Source organism: Cupressus sempervirens, chromosome 2 (assembly GCF_028749045.1).
Source record: "Cupressus sempervirens isolate cs-2001-9-10 chromosome 2, ASM2874904v1, whole genome shotgun sequence".
NCBI classification, from domain to species: Eukaryota; Viridiplantae; Streptophyta; class Pinopsida; order Cupressales; family Cupressaceae; genus Cupressus; species Cupressus sempervirens.
In genome coordinates this window covers 759,260,619-759,276,611 of record NC_143119.1, presented here as the reverse complement: position 1 = coordinate 759,276,611, position 15,993 = coordinate 759,260,619, and the positions used below count along the sequence as shown (strand labels likewise).

The following is a 15,993-nucleotide window of genomic DNA, read 5'->3' as shown; positions in this document are numbered from 1 at the left end:
AAAGTTGTGGATATCTATCAAATGGTAACTACCATAGTTATGAATGAAGGAACTCATCTTAAACCAAAATGAAGATTAGGATCAATTTGCATGAGTGCCCCCAATGACACTACTTGAGAATACTGAGAAGGTGACAAACAAAAGAAAAGCATCTTTAAACTAAAGATGTAGAAGACAATAATCTACATAAGCCCTCTTAAACAATGAATAGATCGAAAATAAAAGCAAAACATCTATCAGTCAAGGATGCAAATATGTATGAATATGTACTCAAGTATTCAAGAACAAATTTCAAGTTGAAAACACAAGCACCAATTGTATATAAAATAGATCAACTGTAGAACCAAGGAAGCATCAACATGAACAATAGAAAAACCTCCATAATGTTGAAAAAAAGGGGCATGACATGTCTATTGACATAGTGTCAATAAAAATGAAATAGAAGCAAGATGTTTGTGAAGAGAGCATGACCTTGGCATGTATATGATGCAAAATTGGATTCAACCTCTATTGTCATGATTGGTCCATACAAGCTTCAACTTATGGATTGAAGAAAAATCTTTGGCTTCCATTTGTATGGAATGAGAATGATAGAACGTAAAAATTTGATTCTTTTGAAAGATTTGATCTTCAATACTTGAAAAAAAAAAATTCATTTATTTTCCTAGCACTTTCTTTGATCCCGTGTAGAATTTTGCAGCTATAACTACACAAGAGGTCTAGCTAGGAAATGCCAAAAAAAAAAAAAACAAGCAAAAAAAACATATCTTCAAAAAAATAAAATAGAATAGTTTGATGGACAAATAAGTTCATTCGATTAAAATATGCATAATAATGCACGACTTATACAATGCTAGAAAGAACAACTTACAAGAAAAATTATAGTGAATAACACACGGTTGACACTGATACCGGTAAAATTATCAGTTCACAAGAGATCCTTTACTCGAGCAGTTAACTAGGAAATACATCTAACAATGATCCTTGGTTAGGCATATGCAAAAGAATTAACAAGCATTATCTTCCATTTCCATAGAAATTGAGGAAATAAACTTTAAGGATATCCACAAATCATGGATCATATTAAAACTTTGCATATATGATGAACAGACTAAAAATTAACACTAACATTGCCCATCTCTAAAATGAGCTAGATAATAAGGTTGTTCTTGAAATTTAAGCTCTATTTGCATAAGGTCTCTCCTCATGGTGAAGTAGAAATTAGAAAGTATAGAGAGATTTATAAGAGCATAGCAAAGAAAACTTGAGTCTAGAGTTTTTCTCATAAACAAACAGACATAACGAAGGAAAATATTTTCAAAAGAAAATGTTTCCATCACATAATCTTTACCCTCATCATGGTATTGCATCATTAAAATGGTAAGGAATGAGGCATGAATCAATATATGAATCAAATATGTGTAAGTTGATCTTTCAAGATGATGACATGAGCTTCTTTTGGTACATCATACAATGAAATGCACATTTGGATTGAGGCCATAAATGCCCAATGGTGGTATGTCTAGCAGATGAGTTGTTCCCCTCTTCTTAGGTGATTTGAATTTTGACATTTCCACATTGAACAAGATATTATGGCTTTTAGCAATGATATCATGGAAAACTTACACAACTTACTTCACTGATACAGACCCAACCCATGGTTTACTACTGTATTCCCTCCATCAACCACAAGGTTATGCCCACTTACAAACTTGGATTCCTCACTGGCCAGATACAAAGCAGCCTCTACAATATCTTGTGCCCTGAGTATATGATCCTTCAAATTGGCCATCTTGTTACATAATGCCTCCCAATTGGTTGTTTTCTCTTCTAGACTCATAGAAGAATCTCCGATCAATTTTAATACAAAATCAGTGGCTAGGCCAGCTGGGGAAACACAATTCACTCTGATACCATATTTTCCCATCTCGGCAGCACCTTGTTTAGTGAGTCCAATGACTTCTATTCTGTAGCTTGGAATCAATAACCTGAGATCACCATATAGAGATGATGCCTCCTAAAAATAGTTGATTCTAATTGTTTACACTTTTATGCATTCAACATGCATTTGTTTAATGCATCTCCTAATCCTGCAAACTATAATTAAAATTCATAAATTATGCGTAGCATAACAAATAAATGCCTGGGACTTAAATAAGTATTATCTCTACAAAGCATTGTACGAAAACTATGCATGGCACTGCATGTGCAACTACATGTGCAAGAAAATCAATTTAGTTTATGCAGCAGTGAATTGGCAGATTAACTCGATGGTAGAACTGGGAGTGGAGTAGCAGTTCCCTATAGAAGGTTCACAAATCTGAGATATAAAATATAAAAGGTCCATAGATAATTGTGTTCTATTTATTCTCAAGAGAAATAGGTCTGTGTGGATCACGTGGTTCAATAATTTTGATTCAAAATGCTACACAGTTGAATCCTAATAGTAGTATCACAATTTAACTTGTCAAAAATATGTCATACTTATCAATTAATGGACTTCGTAGGGACTTTCTCATGAATAACTCATAAGATATGAACTGCCTTAACCAATATAAAACAAGAAATCTAAGGTATGCAATATGAAAGGTAAGTAGATAGTTGTGTTTTATTTATTCTTATGAGAGATGGGTTTGTGTGCATCACTACTCATGAAACATTGGTCAATAAGTTTGACTCAAAATACTACATAGTTGAATCTTAATAGTAATATTACAATTTAACTTGTTCAAAAAAATCTCCTACTTATCAATTGATGAGCTTAACCAACTTTTTGATGAATAGTTCATAAGATAGAATACTTGTTGAAGCTTTTTCAAATGGAATCACATGCAGAGAGTTTAACCATGGAAGAAACTCCAGAGTTAAAGCGTTGGAAACATAATACTAGGACAAGTGACCTCCTAGAAAGTTTTCGTACTTCAGTACTAATTGTTCTATTCATTCTCATTAAAGATAGCTCCACCTGAACTACTACTCATGAAACATGAACCAAAAAAATTAATTCAAAATTTGTGGTTGCTTTCCCTGGTTAATTCAAAACTCGTTTTTGCCATGGTGATTTGTGGTTGCTTTCCCTTACGAAATTGCTGGACGCAGAAGATTCAGAAGAAATGTGACGTACAACAAGAGAAAATGTCTGTTAATACTTATAGTACATTGCAAATAGTCATTCGACGTGCTTTGAAAATCGATATTCCAAATTTTGTCTTGCTTAGTAAATCGATGAAGTTCCCAATTTAAAGGAAGAGATTCCAAACTCAACTAAAGACAACGCTTAGTGCAACTTTCCATGTCTTCCATGTAGGCAGTTTATTATTATTGTGATCTGAAATATTTAATTAGATTAAATAAGGGCAAGATTTTATAAGGTGGTTTAAGCTTCCTTCAGTTATATAAGGGTGGGGTTTTATGATGGGACTTAACTTTTATTTTCAAGAAATAAGAAGTCTCAAGAAGAAAATAAATTGATAAGGATTATATAAAATCTTCTCTATAAATATAGGAGCTCCTACATTTGAGGATTTTATATTTGAGCACAAACAAATTATGGTAGGGCTAGAATCTGCCTCACAAGCATAAGAAATTTATTTGTCACTTACTATTCGTCTAAAAATTAAAATTATTTCAAAACAATCTCACTGAAATAAAATTTTAGAAAGAAAATCAAATTTATATTTTTTTCTTTTAAATAAATTTACATCAAATTCATTTTTAATTTATTTTTACTTTTGTCTTTGTCTTTGATATAATTGACAATAGAATATTTTAAGAATGTAGAATCTTTTGTATTAGGTAGCTCCAATGTTGTTGTTTATAATTTCTTACCATCAAGATTTCAACTTAAATTTTCATACTTAATTACGTCGAAGGCGTTTCCCTATTTGAGATTGATGAGCCAAAATTTGAATCCAATGATCAGAAATCCTTTAGATGGAATGACTGCCATTGTACAAATGTGAAGTGTCGATCGATCTTTACCTTTTCATCATTCTAGTGAATAACGTACAGTGACGGTGGACCTGCCTAAAAAGTCTTGGTGGAAAGCGAAGTGGGAGGATGTAGTGTATAAAAGTCCTGGAAGGGAGAATGGGAAGGGGAAAAGCGATTATTTTTGAGATTGCAGGGAAGGGAAATGAAGGACGAGGTCACATGCATGAGGGAGGTATCTAAGTGGCACTGAATGACAATTTTTTCATTTGCAACAGTGGTATATCGCAGATTGCTCAACTTGCCAAAATTATTGGATAGCGATTGCATTTTACCTCCATACATTGCCATTTGTTCCAGATATTGGAGAAAATCAACGGAGCTAAAACCAGTTCTCTCGCTACTTTACACATCACTTATTGAAAGAATCTCTTCTAATCACGAAATATTTACTTCCTACCACGGTTTCGATTAATATAAATCATGGTACCCAGTTTACAATGTTCTTTTCTTTATTCAGAACTGAATAGTGTTGGCACAGGACTATACCAAGGCAATGACAAACGATAGACACAATTATTGGTCCCTGACTTATAAAGGAAATATAAGAGCCCTTCTAATTAATTTGAACATCAAAAAGATTTTTAAGTCTTAAAATTGGAAAAAGATACAACGATAATCACGAATTAATTAAAATGTCAAAATGTCATTCTTTTGTCATTTATTACTTTATGCTGGCCCTTGTCCGATCTTTTCCTATATATTTAACACAAACCAACACAATTTGTAAAAACAACAATTAAATGGTTTTGACGATAGCAAGTGCAGAATTCAATTAGCCTCTCATGCAGGAGGTCTTGGGTTCAAATCTACCTTCGCTTAACATATAATAATAAATTAATTCCAACAAATAATAATAATTAATCTAGACTTTCACCATTTTAATTCTTTCAAATTGAATTAGAATTAAAGTCACAAAAGAAAATAATTATAGAACATAATGAAAAAGATTAAATATTTAAAAATTATATTTAGATATTTTAAGTATAATACTAATTTTAAATCTTTTTTTGTTTTAATTTAAGTTGTTCAATTTTTTTTTTTTAAAGTATAACTCGTCTCATTTAGGATCTAAAGGCTAAAACAATGGTAGTTATTTGATTTTTCTTACTACTTTTATTTGATTTTTCTTACTACTTTTATGCATTGAAAATCATTATTTAAAAATAACATAATATTTCAAAAAAATGTGGTACGAAAAAATATATAAACTCTAAATGACAATAGATGGGAAAACTTATTGTACAAAATTTACAAATAAAATAGTTTCCAATTAAACATCAAAATAATAGTAGTACTAATAACAATAATAATTTTGAATTAAGCACCATATTTATCAACCTATTTTCCACCTTGACAAAAACACTAACCATTAACTTATTGTATAAAAAGAGGCCCAATGGTTAGACTTATAGTGAGATATAGTATGAGTAACATATTAGAATGTAAGATAATCATAAATATACTTCTCGACTTTTCCAACTACCTTCTTGAATTGTCTCACTACAATTGCTCAAAGTTGCTTGAGTATACTCCAATGTTGCTTTCATTTCTTGTCAATCTATTGATGTTGAGTTTTGTTCTAGTACTATTGTATCATTTGTCTTCAATGGAGTTTTACAGATACATCGATGCATTGTTTGAAATACTAATAACCTCTCTAGATATTTCTAAATTTTCCATGACCTAGAAGTATAACCCACGACAAAAATTTTGAATTTCTAAATTCATAATCACATCACTTTCTATAATGAAATCATTTCAATAAGGTAAGTCCTCCTTTCCAAGAGAACCCTGACAACCACCATGTGAGGAGCTTGTGATTCTTCATCAAAAGCATTTGCAATGAAACCCTCACTTTCCCTGTTGTTGGTTGAAAAGAAATCACCAATGGGTTTTATAGTGACAAGTGTGGCATTGTGCATTACAATGTCAAGGAGAGCCAAATTATGCGCATAATGCAACTTCACATAAGATGTAAGGATTCAAAGGATATTATGCCAATGATTACAACATTTTTCTTCCTATCAATGGCATAAAGAAAAGTGAATGACAAAGTGTAGAACAAATATAGATTGTTTACTTGGACCATTTTGGTGGTAGTCGAGATGCAAATGGTTAAAAGGTGGAGTAAATTTACTAGGCCAAGTCTCAAATTTCATTGAAAAAGAAATATACATAGAGAAGTGTAAGTTTTTCAACTAGTGTTAATTTATATAGTCAGATTTCAAGTAACACTAAAAAGGAATATACTTCAAGAGGTTTGGGAAAGAGAAAGAGACATACCTATAATGATTGTGACCACAATAATTAGACTACTACAACAAAATGAATTTGTGAGCCAGCAACTCCAAGAGATGTAGCGAAGAGGAGATTTAGTGTCAATGGTTTGTGATATACAAACTAGCTAGGCAGAAAGATTTATATTACAAGATGTGACTAGAAAAAAAAAAAATCTTTAGATGCCATCACAATCTATCTATTTTGGGAATAACTTGGCCTCACCTTATTTGATCCCAATTCCACCTACAAATTAGAGTTGCACATATTGTGAAAACAAAAAATACACACGAACCATGAGAATTAATTGAGGTTGAAGTACAACATGAGCCTCCTAAACATGAAGATGTTATCTTCATTAGAGCTCGGGGATGAATTCAACTTCTCACTTCTAGGCATCGGGCATAGATTTGCGCAGGAATTTTTTTTGCACACAGCGATGAAATCTGTTGGGTGCAAAAATAAAATTGTGTAGCTATTATTAGATTCATAGAAAGGAATGGGGTAGTGGCTTGAAGTTGTTGTTTCTTGTGGAACCAAATCACCTAGCTTGAAGGCCACAATGCAATAATGATAAATGTCCAAGATTTTATGTCGAAGAGCTTTGTCTGCCGATGGGTCTATGTAAGGATTTGAGGGCAAAGTAGATTTAGAACAATGGTGTAGGATTCTAGGAATATGGTCCTCACTATTCCACCAGACCAATGATGGTGTAATTGAAGCTAGCATGCAGGGCATTTCGACCTGCACCTCTCTGTCGACGATCATGTTGTTCATACCCCTATTTTTATGTCGTAAGTGTTTCATTATGAAAGAGGGCAAGCTAAAAATTTCAATCAATGGTGTAAAATTGTTTAGAAGCATGGATGACCATTAAAAACATCACAACCATTAAATAATTTTTGTCTATTTGTTGTTTATTTTTTCACTTGAACAAATATTCATAATAGTATATAGAACTTTTGAAATGATGAACCACTGAGATTTGAAGCTTTGCCTCGCCTTTGTACAAGTAGGTTAGCTATTTTTACACACAACAAGAAACACAACAACCCTATTCACACTAATGAGGGACTAAAAAGATTTTTAAAAACTATTCTTTAATCCTCACTTTTCCCATCCCCTGATCTAAGAGTATGCACTTGACATTTTTCCCATATTTTTTCTTTATTTTCAATTTCAATGTTTTGTTTATTGTTTTTTATTAAGTAAAACAAGTTTTAACAGGTACCTGAAATCCAACAGTACACAAAATAAAACCGACTACAAGTCTAGAGCATGAAGCAAATCAACAAGAAACAACAAGCCATAGAAGGCCACTAGAACCTGTCATAAGAAAACACAACCTCTTAAGAAGCCCACTTTCTGTACATATTTGGTACATATTCGGCGTACCTATTGCACACTAAGGTGCAATTTCTAGTTTTATTACAAGCTTCCTTGAATTTCAAAGCTTAATTTTTAAAGCAAAGCTACAAACAAATTTCACGGGGCCACTAGATTTTAAAAACTCTTAGACACAACACCTAGTTTTTTTATAGGATGCCCCTCTATGAGATCCCAACCTAAGTTTATTTGTTATTTAAAAAAGCTACTTGTTTAGTTTATAATTATTTGTATTTTTTTCTCTATTTATTCTTTCAATTTATACCTCATAGAAATCAAAATTTACCTCTACAACCAAGGGTTCATAGAATTATATATAGAGAAGTTGAAAATGGGTCATGAGAAATGATAGAGATAAAGACAATAATATAGAGTAAAATAATTTATTTTCTATATATTTTAAGACAAACATAATTTGGTTGCACAAAACTATTAGTTTTAGTAGCTTGGACAATTCATCTATTTGTTGGCTACTAGCAAATAATTGTTTTCCTAAAAAATTTGTAGAGAATGTGGACAAACAAGATGATGACTATACACTTAAAGTCTACACTAATTCAAATTGGGATGGAAATGTGGATGACACGAAGAGTACAAGAGGTGGAGCTTTTTTCTTAGGAGAAAGACTGATTACATGGTTGAGCAAGAAACATATTTGAATATCACAATCTACTGTTGAAGTTGAGTGTGTTGTTGCAATTAATTTTTCTAATATTGTTTGGATTAAGAAACTATTGAAAGGAATGCAAGAAAAAATTAAGTCTGTTACTATTTATTGTGATAATACTAGTGCAATAAATATGTTAAAGAATCTAGTGATGCATGCAAAAAGAAAACATATATCTATCAAGTATCATTACTTGAGAGAGCAAGTATAAGAGAACTCATTAAGGCTTAAATATGTGAAATCTAAAGAACAAATTGCAGACATATTTATTAAGCCATTGCTTAAGGATGCTTTGGAGTAACTAAGAGGTAAGTTAGGGGTTTTTCCCCTATCCAAGTGATGTGGGAGCATCTTGGGTCTTGGTGCAATCTTGCATTAACAAAAAATGTTTCTTGTTTTTTGTACCAATATGTTGTTCGTGAAGTAGCCATTGTTGCTTCTAGTTTCATGACATGAAAAGTTAACATCTTGTTAAGGACCTAATTATAATCTTCATCCTAAGTGCACAAGCACTGATTATTTGTTTGTCTCAAGTCATGTGCTATTCTTTTTGGTCTCTATTTCTTGTGGTTCTCTCCTTGCGAGGTGTGTTGTTTCTTTTGGCATATTTTTCTAAGTCATGCTGGTGTGTTGTAGAGTTAGGGGTCGACTCCTTAGACATGTGTGGATCCACCTTCGAGTGCATATCACTTTATGTTTATATCTACTTTCATTTTGGTTTACATCTCCAAGGTCAAACCTATAATGTAATTAAATGCCTAACTAGCCAACTTGTGGCTTAGGTGGCTATATAAGAAGCTTGATTAGAGGTAGTTAAGAGAGGGGAGAATGGGAGTAATAGGAAGATTTCAAAGAAGAAGATAGGGATGTGAGTTTGGATTCCCATTTCCTAATTTCTTTATATATGACATTAACCTAGAAGACCTCATAGCTAGGCATGTTACTTGATTTCTGCTAATTATTACAATAGAATGGCAACTAGCTACAGAGCGTTATGTTCAATGTGTTGCTTAATAATTACACTTGAGTAAAAGTCTAGAATCTTTCCTTATTGTATGTTTCTTTTGTATGTAACTATAAGCAGGGGATGTTTTTAGGCTTAAGTTGAGCTATTTCTACTTAAGCTTGCTATTCTCCTTGCATCACCAAGATTCACTAAGAAAAGATGCACGCTATGTCAATTCATGGATGATCATATATATCTTTGTGGAGTTGATGGAAGAGTTCACTATTTAGGAACTATTTCATGAAGATGGGTAAGTGATGGTAATGAAATTGATGTACATAGTACATGCAAGGTACTAGGTATTACTGCAAGGTTTTATAAGTTTCACATTGGAACTTATATTTACCTTTGGCATTCATGTCAAAGGGGGACATAATAAAAAAGATGAAAAAGTTGCCTAGTGGGAGAAATGATTGAAGTGATTGGGAGAGAATCAAAGAAGATGAAAATAAGAGACAATGGCTTGAGAGGATGAGAAGAATGAAGGTTGTTGTCAAAAGGGGATACATTATGTGATAGGGAGGTTGAATGAACCAATCACTGGTCCATGCTCTTAGGCTTCTTGTAAGGCTTTTATGGTGTCTTCCACACACCACTTTCCAAGGTCTATAGGACCTCAATTGTCTAAGGATCCCCTGGTCTCCTTAGCTAGCCCAACTACCAAGAAAGATTCTTCAATCAAGTCAAAATTTGGTGTAGTCTTGATTCACTCACCATAGCCCTTAAAACACCATAAAGGCTCTTAACCTCAAAATTTTGAACTAATCCTTGCAGAAGTGTGGAGGTATTACCAAATAATTCAACTCAACCATCTAGGGGTGTTAGAAGTCTCACTTGGCTCATTGTCTCATCAGATTTCCTCAATTTTTTACAATAGGCCTAAAAGGCTACTAGCCCCAATTAGGTCTCCTATAGTGAGAAAATAGGGATTTTCTCCCAATCCTTCCAAAGTAACCCTAAAATTTTTCTTAGGATTCTTGGATCATCTGCCAACCTCTCAAGGATTTTTTGTGTCTTGGGGTCACCACCTTCTGTACAGTACCCTAACTTAGTTTGAGTGAATTTAAGGATTTTAGGGCTCTAACTGGTTGTTTTGCAAATTTGAAAGTTTGAGACTATCAATTGGATTGGTATGAACACACCCTCTTCACCATACCTTTTCCATACTCCTATCTTCAATCCCCAAGTGTAATCATGTCTCTAGCTATCCACCTCTGTAAGCTATGTTGATTACACCTTGGTCTTTCCTAGCCAAACTCACCATAGGCTCGCCCAAGGAAAAACTTTGAAAATGGCTTCTTTGAATTTGAGGGCCCAAGAGTATTTACATAGATAGTACATGGAGTCTACTCACTATTCCCAAGAGGTTGTATAGAATGAATAGTGGGAAAGTGAGTTAGAGCCCCATCTTTACCTATTGCCTAGATAGGACCAGCAATAGTGCAAGAAAAATATATTTACAGAAAGAAAGTGAAGGTGCACAAAATACCTATCTAATACCACACATAATCAAGAAAGAATCTAAGCTACACACATTAGGTATCACAATAACAAATTCAATCTTCTAGCTAACCACTGTCATAAAAAAATGCACAAATTTTCTTATAATTACTTCAGAACACCAATGTCAAAACTTCTATGTTTGTACAATGAGTTTCGAACCCTGTATCCCAATCATGGAATTCCTTTTATAGTGTGGTTGGGTGGGGTTTTTCCCCTAAGGGATCTTTTCCATCTAGTTGCAACTTTTTGAGAATGTTGCTCAAGCAAGTTTTCAAAGTTGCAAAGTTGCACAATGCAACTTTCACATCTTTTTGACAACTTTTTAAGGTGGACCATAACATCATGTCCCACTTAAAACTATTCATCCCTCCTTGATATATCGACTTTAGTTTTCACATTGTGGGTAGCCTCGGTTATAGTCTTCTTCACCTACTCTTGTATCTCTTTCATTTTTTGTGAGAAATTTTTTGCATGTCCACTTCTATACTCCATGACTCCTAAATCTCTAAGTTCACACACTCCTCTTGGGTGTATCCCATATACTATCTCAAAAGGACTCCTTGTGCTCCTATTCACACTATCATTGTAGGCATATTCAGCTTGTGGGATCATTAGGTCTCATTGTTTTCCATACTTCTTGGTTAGGCATCCAAGAAGGTTACGTAACATCCTATTGACCACCTTAGTTTGACCATCTATTTGAGGATGGTAAGCTCAACCAAAAGACAAATTATTACCCATTCTTCTCCATAGAATCTTCCAAAAATGACTCATAAACATCACATCTTTGTTAGATAGTATTGTTAGGGGTAGTCCATGTATCCTTACAATCTCTTTGAAGAACAAATGAGAAATGTATTTAGCATCATGGGTGGTTTTACAATGAATAAAATGACTTATTTTGCTAAACCTATCTACCACCACATAGACACTATCCATCCCTATCTTACTCTCAGGAAGACCTACCACAAAATCCATGCTAATGCACTATCATGGTCTATTAGGAATAGGTAATGGCTGTTGCAAACCTACATTTATAGCTCCTCCTTTGGCTTTCATACATACCATACATTGTTCCACATACCTTCTAAAATCTCTTGGAAACTTTGGCCAATAATAAAACCTTTGTACAAACTCTATTATTTTATTGATGCCAAAATGACCACTAAGACTGCCATTGTATTTCTCTTGAATGAGGTTCTCTCTCATGGAACCTTGTGGAACACACAATTGATTCCCCTTGAACAAAACTCCACTTTGTAGTGTATATTCTAATAATTGACTATGAAAATGGTTTTGGATGTAAGGAAACTCAGGTGCGGAAACAACTTCCTATACTAATCTCATAAGGAAAGTATGGTGCAAATCCTTTTAAAATCTTCTACACTTACAGATTCAATATCATGTAAACAACATTATTGCAGCCAACTATGCATAAAAAAATTAGATAGAGAAAGAACACATAACACAGATTTGCTGGTGGGGAAAAACCTTTCGGTAAAACAACCCCACCCCTCCAGAACCTGCACAATGTATTATCTTCAACACAAGATTACAATACACTTGCAATGCAAGTTCAACATCAACAATAGAAGACTCCAACAACACCTTAGTACCTGAAACTTTCCTCTATCACACTATTGCATTACAACATGCAATACCCATTTTTCAAACATCTTAAGACCTAACAAAATTCCCATAATGGAGTTGGACGTTTTTCATGGCTCAACCACCAAGAAACATGCACAATTCCACATGTACATCCAATACCAAGAAAAGGGCATCCATCCCTTGAATAGGCAATGACAACTTGTCATAGAATCTGCCAAAAATAGCGATCACAAGAGAAGTGTAAGGGAATCCATCATACCAACTTATTTTTGGCATATTCTCTTACACACACCAACCACTCATTCTTGGGCGCCCAAATAGGCCTCATGTCATAAGATGCTCTTACACTGTCATAGCTTATTCCTTAAATAGCTCTTACGCGTCATAGGAATCCATCATAATCATTTTAGCCATGATCTCCTTCACACACTTCAAGATGCCGACACATGTAAGTGATCAACATGACAACTAGACATGTACACTCACATTTACATATTATTTGCAAAAATACATTTTACAAAACAAATAATAATAAGAATTGGAATTATACAAGGTTGAGACACCTTATTCCTAACATTCTCCCACTTGTCGAACACCTTGTAAGAGCAATCAGGAACATAATAAGAACTAACTACTATAGGCCGAAAGGCCCATGGACTCCGAACACCATCTGAACTTCTTAGTGCCCACTGGTTTTGTTAATGCATCTGCAACATTCTTCAAAGTATCTACCTTCTCCAAATTTACCTTTCCATCTTCCACCATATCTCTCACAAAGTGAAACTGCAAATCAATGTGCTTCGTTCTGGCATGGAAAGTTGGATTCTTCGCAAGGCAAATAGCACTCTGACTATCACACCAAATAGTAATCTATTCTGCATCAACACCAACATCAGAACACAATCTCTTAAGCCAAATGGCTTCCTTACAAGCATGAGTAGCAGCCATGTACTCAGCTTCTATAGTGGACAAAGCAACCACAGGTTGTCGCTTACTCATCCAACTGATGGCACCACCAAACATAGTGAACACATAACCACTAGTGGATCTCCTGCGATCAATATCACTTACCCAATCTGAATCCACAAACCCATGAATACAAACTGAATGTGAAGATCTAGAAGAGTTACCATGATAACATATGGAGTAATCTGATGTACCCCTCAAATATCTAAATACTCGCTTAACTACATTCCAATGTACCCATCTAGGATTAGCCATAAACTGACTTAGGACTCCCACTGCTTGGGCAATGTCTAGTCTAGTACAGACCATAGCATACATAAGACTGCCAACTGCACTAGCATAAGGTACTCTACTCATGTCCTCCACCTCACTAGGAGATTTTGGACAATCATCTACAGATAACTTTGTTCCCACAGAAATAGGAACACATATTGGTCTACAATCTGCCATCCTGAACCTATCCAACACAGATTTCACATACTTACTCTAACTCAACCAAAGTTTTTTTTTAGACCTGTCTCTACTGATTTCCATACCCAAGATTTACCTAGCTGCCCCAATATCTTTCATCTCAAACTGTGCTGACAACTGACATTTAAAATCACAAATCATACCCTTACCCTTCCCAAAAAACAACATATCATCAACATATAATGCAACAATAAGAAGGCGATCATTTTCAACTCTGAAATAAACACAATGATCTGATTTCGATCTTACAAATCCAATTGATAACACAAAGTCATCAAACTTAAGGTACCACATCCTAGGAGATTGCTTCAAACCATATAGAGATTTCTTCAATCTGCAAACAAAGGATTCTTTACCTTTAACAATGTAGTGCTCAGACTATGACATATAAATCTCTTCCTCCAAATCACCATGAAGGAAAGTTGTCTTCACATCCATCTATTCTATCTCTAAATCATATGATGCAGCAAGAGATAACAAAAATCTAATGGATGTCAACTTTGCAACAGGAGAGAATATTTCACCATAATCTATTCCCTCTACTTGTAAATACCCCTTTGCAACCAATCTAGCTTTGTACCTTTCAACACTGCCATCTACACAGAATTTCTTCTTGAACACCCATTTACAGCCAACAGGTTTTCTCCCTTTAGGAAAAGGTACAAGGTCCCATGTTTTGTTTTTCTCTAATAAAGCCATCTCATCATCCATAGCCTCAATCTAGGAACCTGCATCTTCCATGCCCAAAGCCTCTTTCACAGATCTAGGCTCATCAGTGTTAGTAATCAAAGAAAAAGCACAACTAGAATCTAACATAGAATAACCAAACCTTTCTGGTTGCTTTCTTTCTCTCGTGGATCTCCTCAAGGGCTGAGGTTGAGGTTGTTCTTCCTCTTCTTCTGAACTGTCAGAGCTACTAGAGCTCTCCTCATCATTAGACCCAACATGGTCTCTCTATTCAGTCTTCTCAGGGGTAGGAGGCAACTGAACAACATCTTTTTCCTTTTCTTTTTCATCTAGTTGTAGCACAATAGAAGAAGATGTTAGCTCTCTAAAAATAACATTTTTTCTATACAACACCTTACTAGTCATAGGATCCCAAAGCTTGTATCCTTTCACACCAGCACTGTACCCGATGAAAATACATTTAACAACTTTTTTTTCCAACTTAGATCTTTTCTCCTTTGGAACATATGCATAAGCTTCACAACCAAAAACACAAAGATGTCTAATTGAAGGCTTCTTACCAGACCACACCTCCATGGGTGTCTTACCAACAAGGGCTAATGTAGGAGATCTGTTAACCAGATAGCAAGCAATGGCCACAACTTTGGCCCAAAACCTTTGTTCTAAACCAGCTCCACTAAGCATACTCCCAGCCTTGTCCATCAGTGTCCTGTTCATTCTCTCTACAACTCCATTTTGCTCTGGGGTATAGGGAGTTGTCTTATGCCTCTCGATACCTTGTTCTTTACAGAACTGTTCAAACTCTGCTGAGCAAAACTCACCACCATTTTCAGTTCTCACACAATTAATCTTCTTACTAGTCTGATTCTCTACAAGGGCTTTAAATTCCTTGAATCGACTAAAGACTTGTGTCTTACTTTTAAGGAAATAAATCCATGTCCTTCTACTGTAATCATCTATGAAAGATACAAAAAATACAGACTTGGAGATCGAAGGAACTTTTACAAGACCAAATACATCAGAATGAATAAGATCCAAAACATCAGAAGATTTGTGAGAACTAGAGTAAAACTGAACACGATTTTGTTTACCATATACACAGTGTTCACAGAAGTCAAACTTGAGATTGCAATCATTTAACCCCTCAACGAGATTTTTCTTTTTCAGGGTTCTGAGACCCTTCTCACCAATGTGGCCAAGTCTCATATGCCACAACATTGTCTTTTCTGTAGGAAGCTTACCTTCCAAAGTGTTTGCATTGCCATTGGAACCAATAACCACAAAATTCTTCACTGCTCGTTCAGATGGTGAGGATGAAGAACTGTTACATAGAGGAATACATGCATCTAGCTGAAACAAAGTACCTCTCCTAGTACCCTTAGCAAGCACCATCGATCCTCTAATCATCTTACATCCTTCTTTCGAA

General features: G+C 34.6%; 1 protein-coding gene across 1 annotated transcript in view; it reads right to left on the bottom strand.

Moving 5' to 3' along the window:
• Window positions 1–1,401: 1,401 nt before the first annotated feature.
• The window catches only part of LOC149575644 (borneol dehydrogenase, mitochondrial-like), a 60,875-nt gene continuing 46,283 nt past the window's right edge, over window positions 1,402–15,993 (bottom strand). The window contains exon 3 of the mRNA XM_089815408.1: window positions 1,402–1,938. Coding sequence (XP_089671534.1) covers window positions 1,637–1,938 — 302 coding nt within the window. The 3' untranslated portion in view covers window positions 1,402–1,636. The remainder of the gene's footprint in view (window positions 1,939–15,993) is intronic.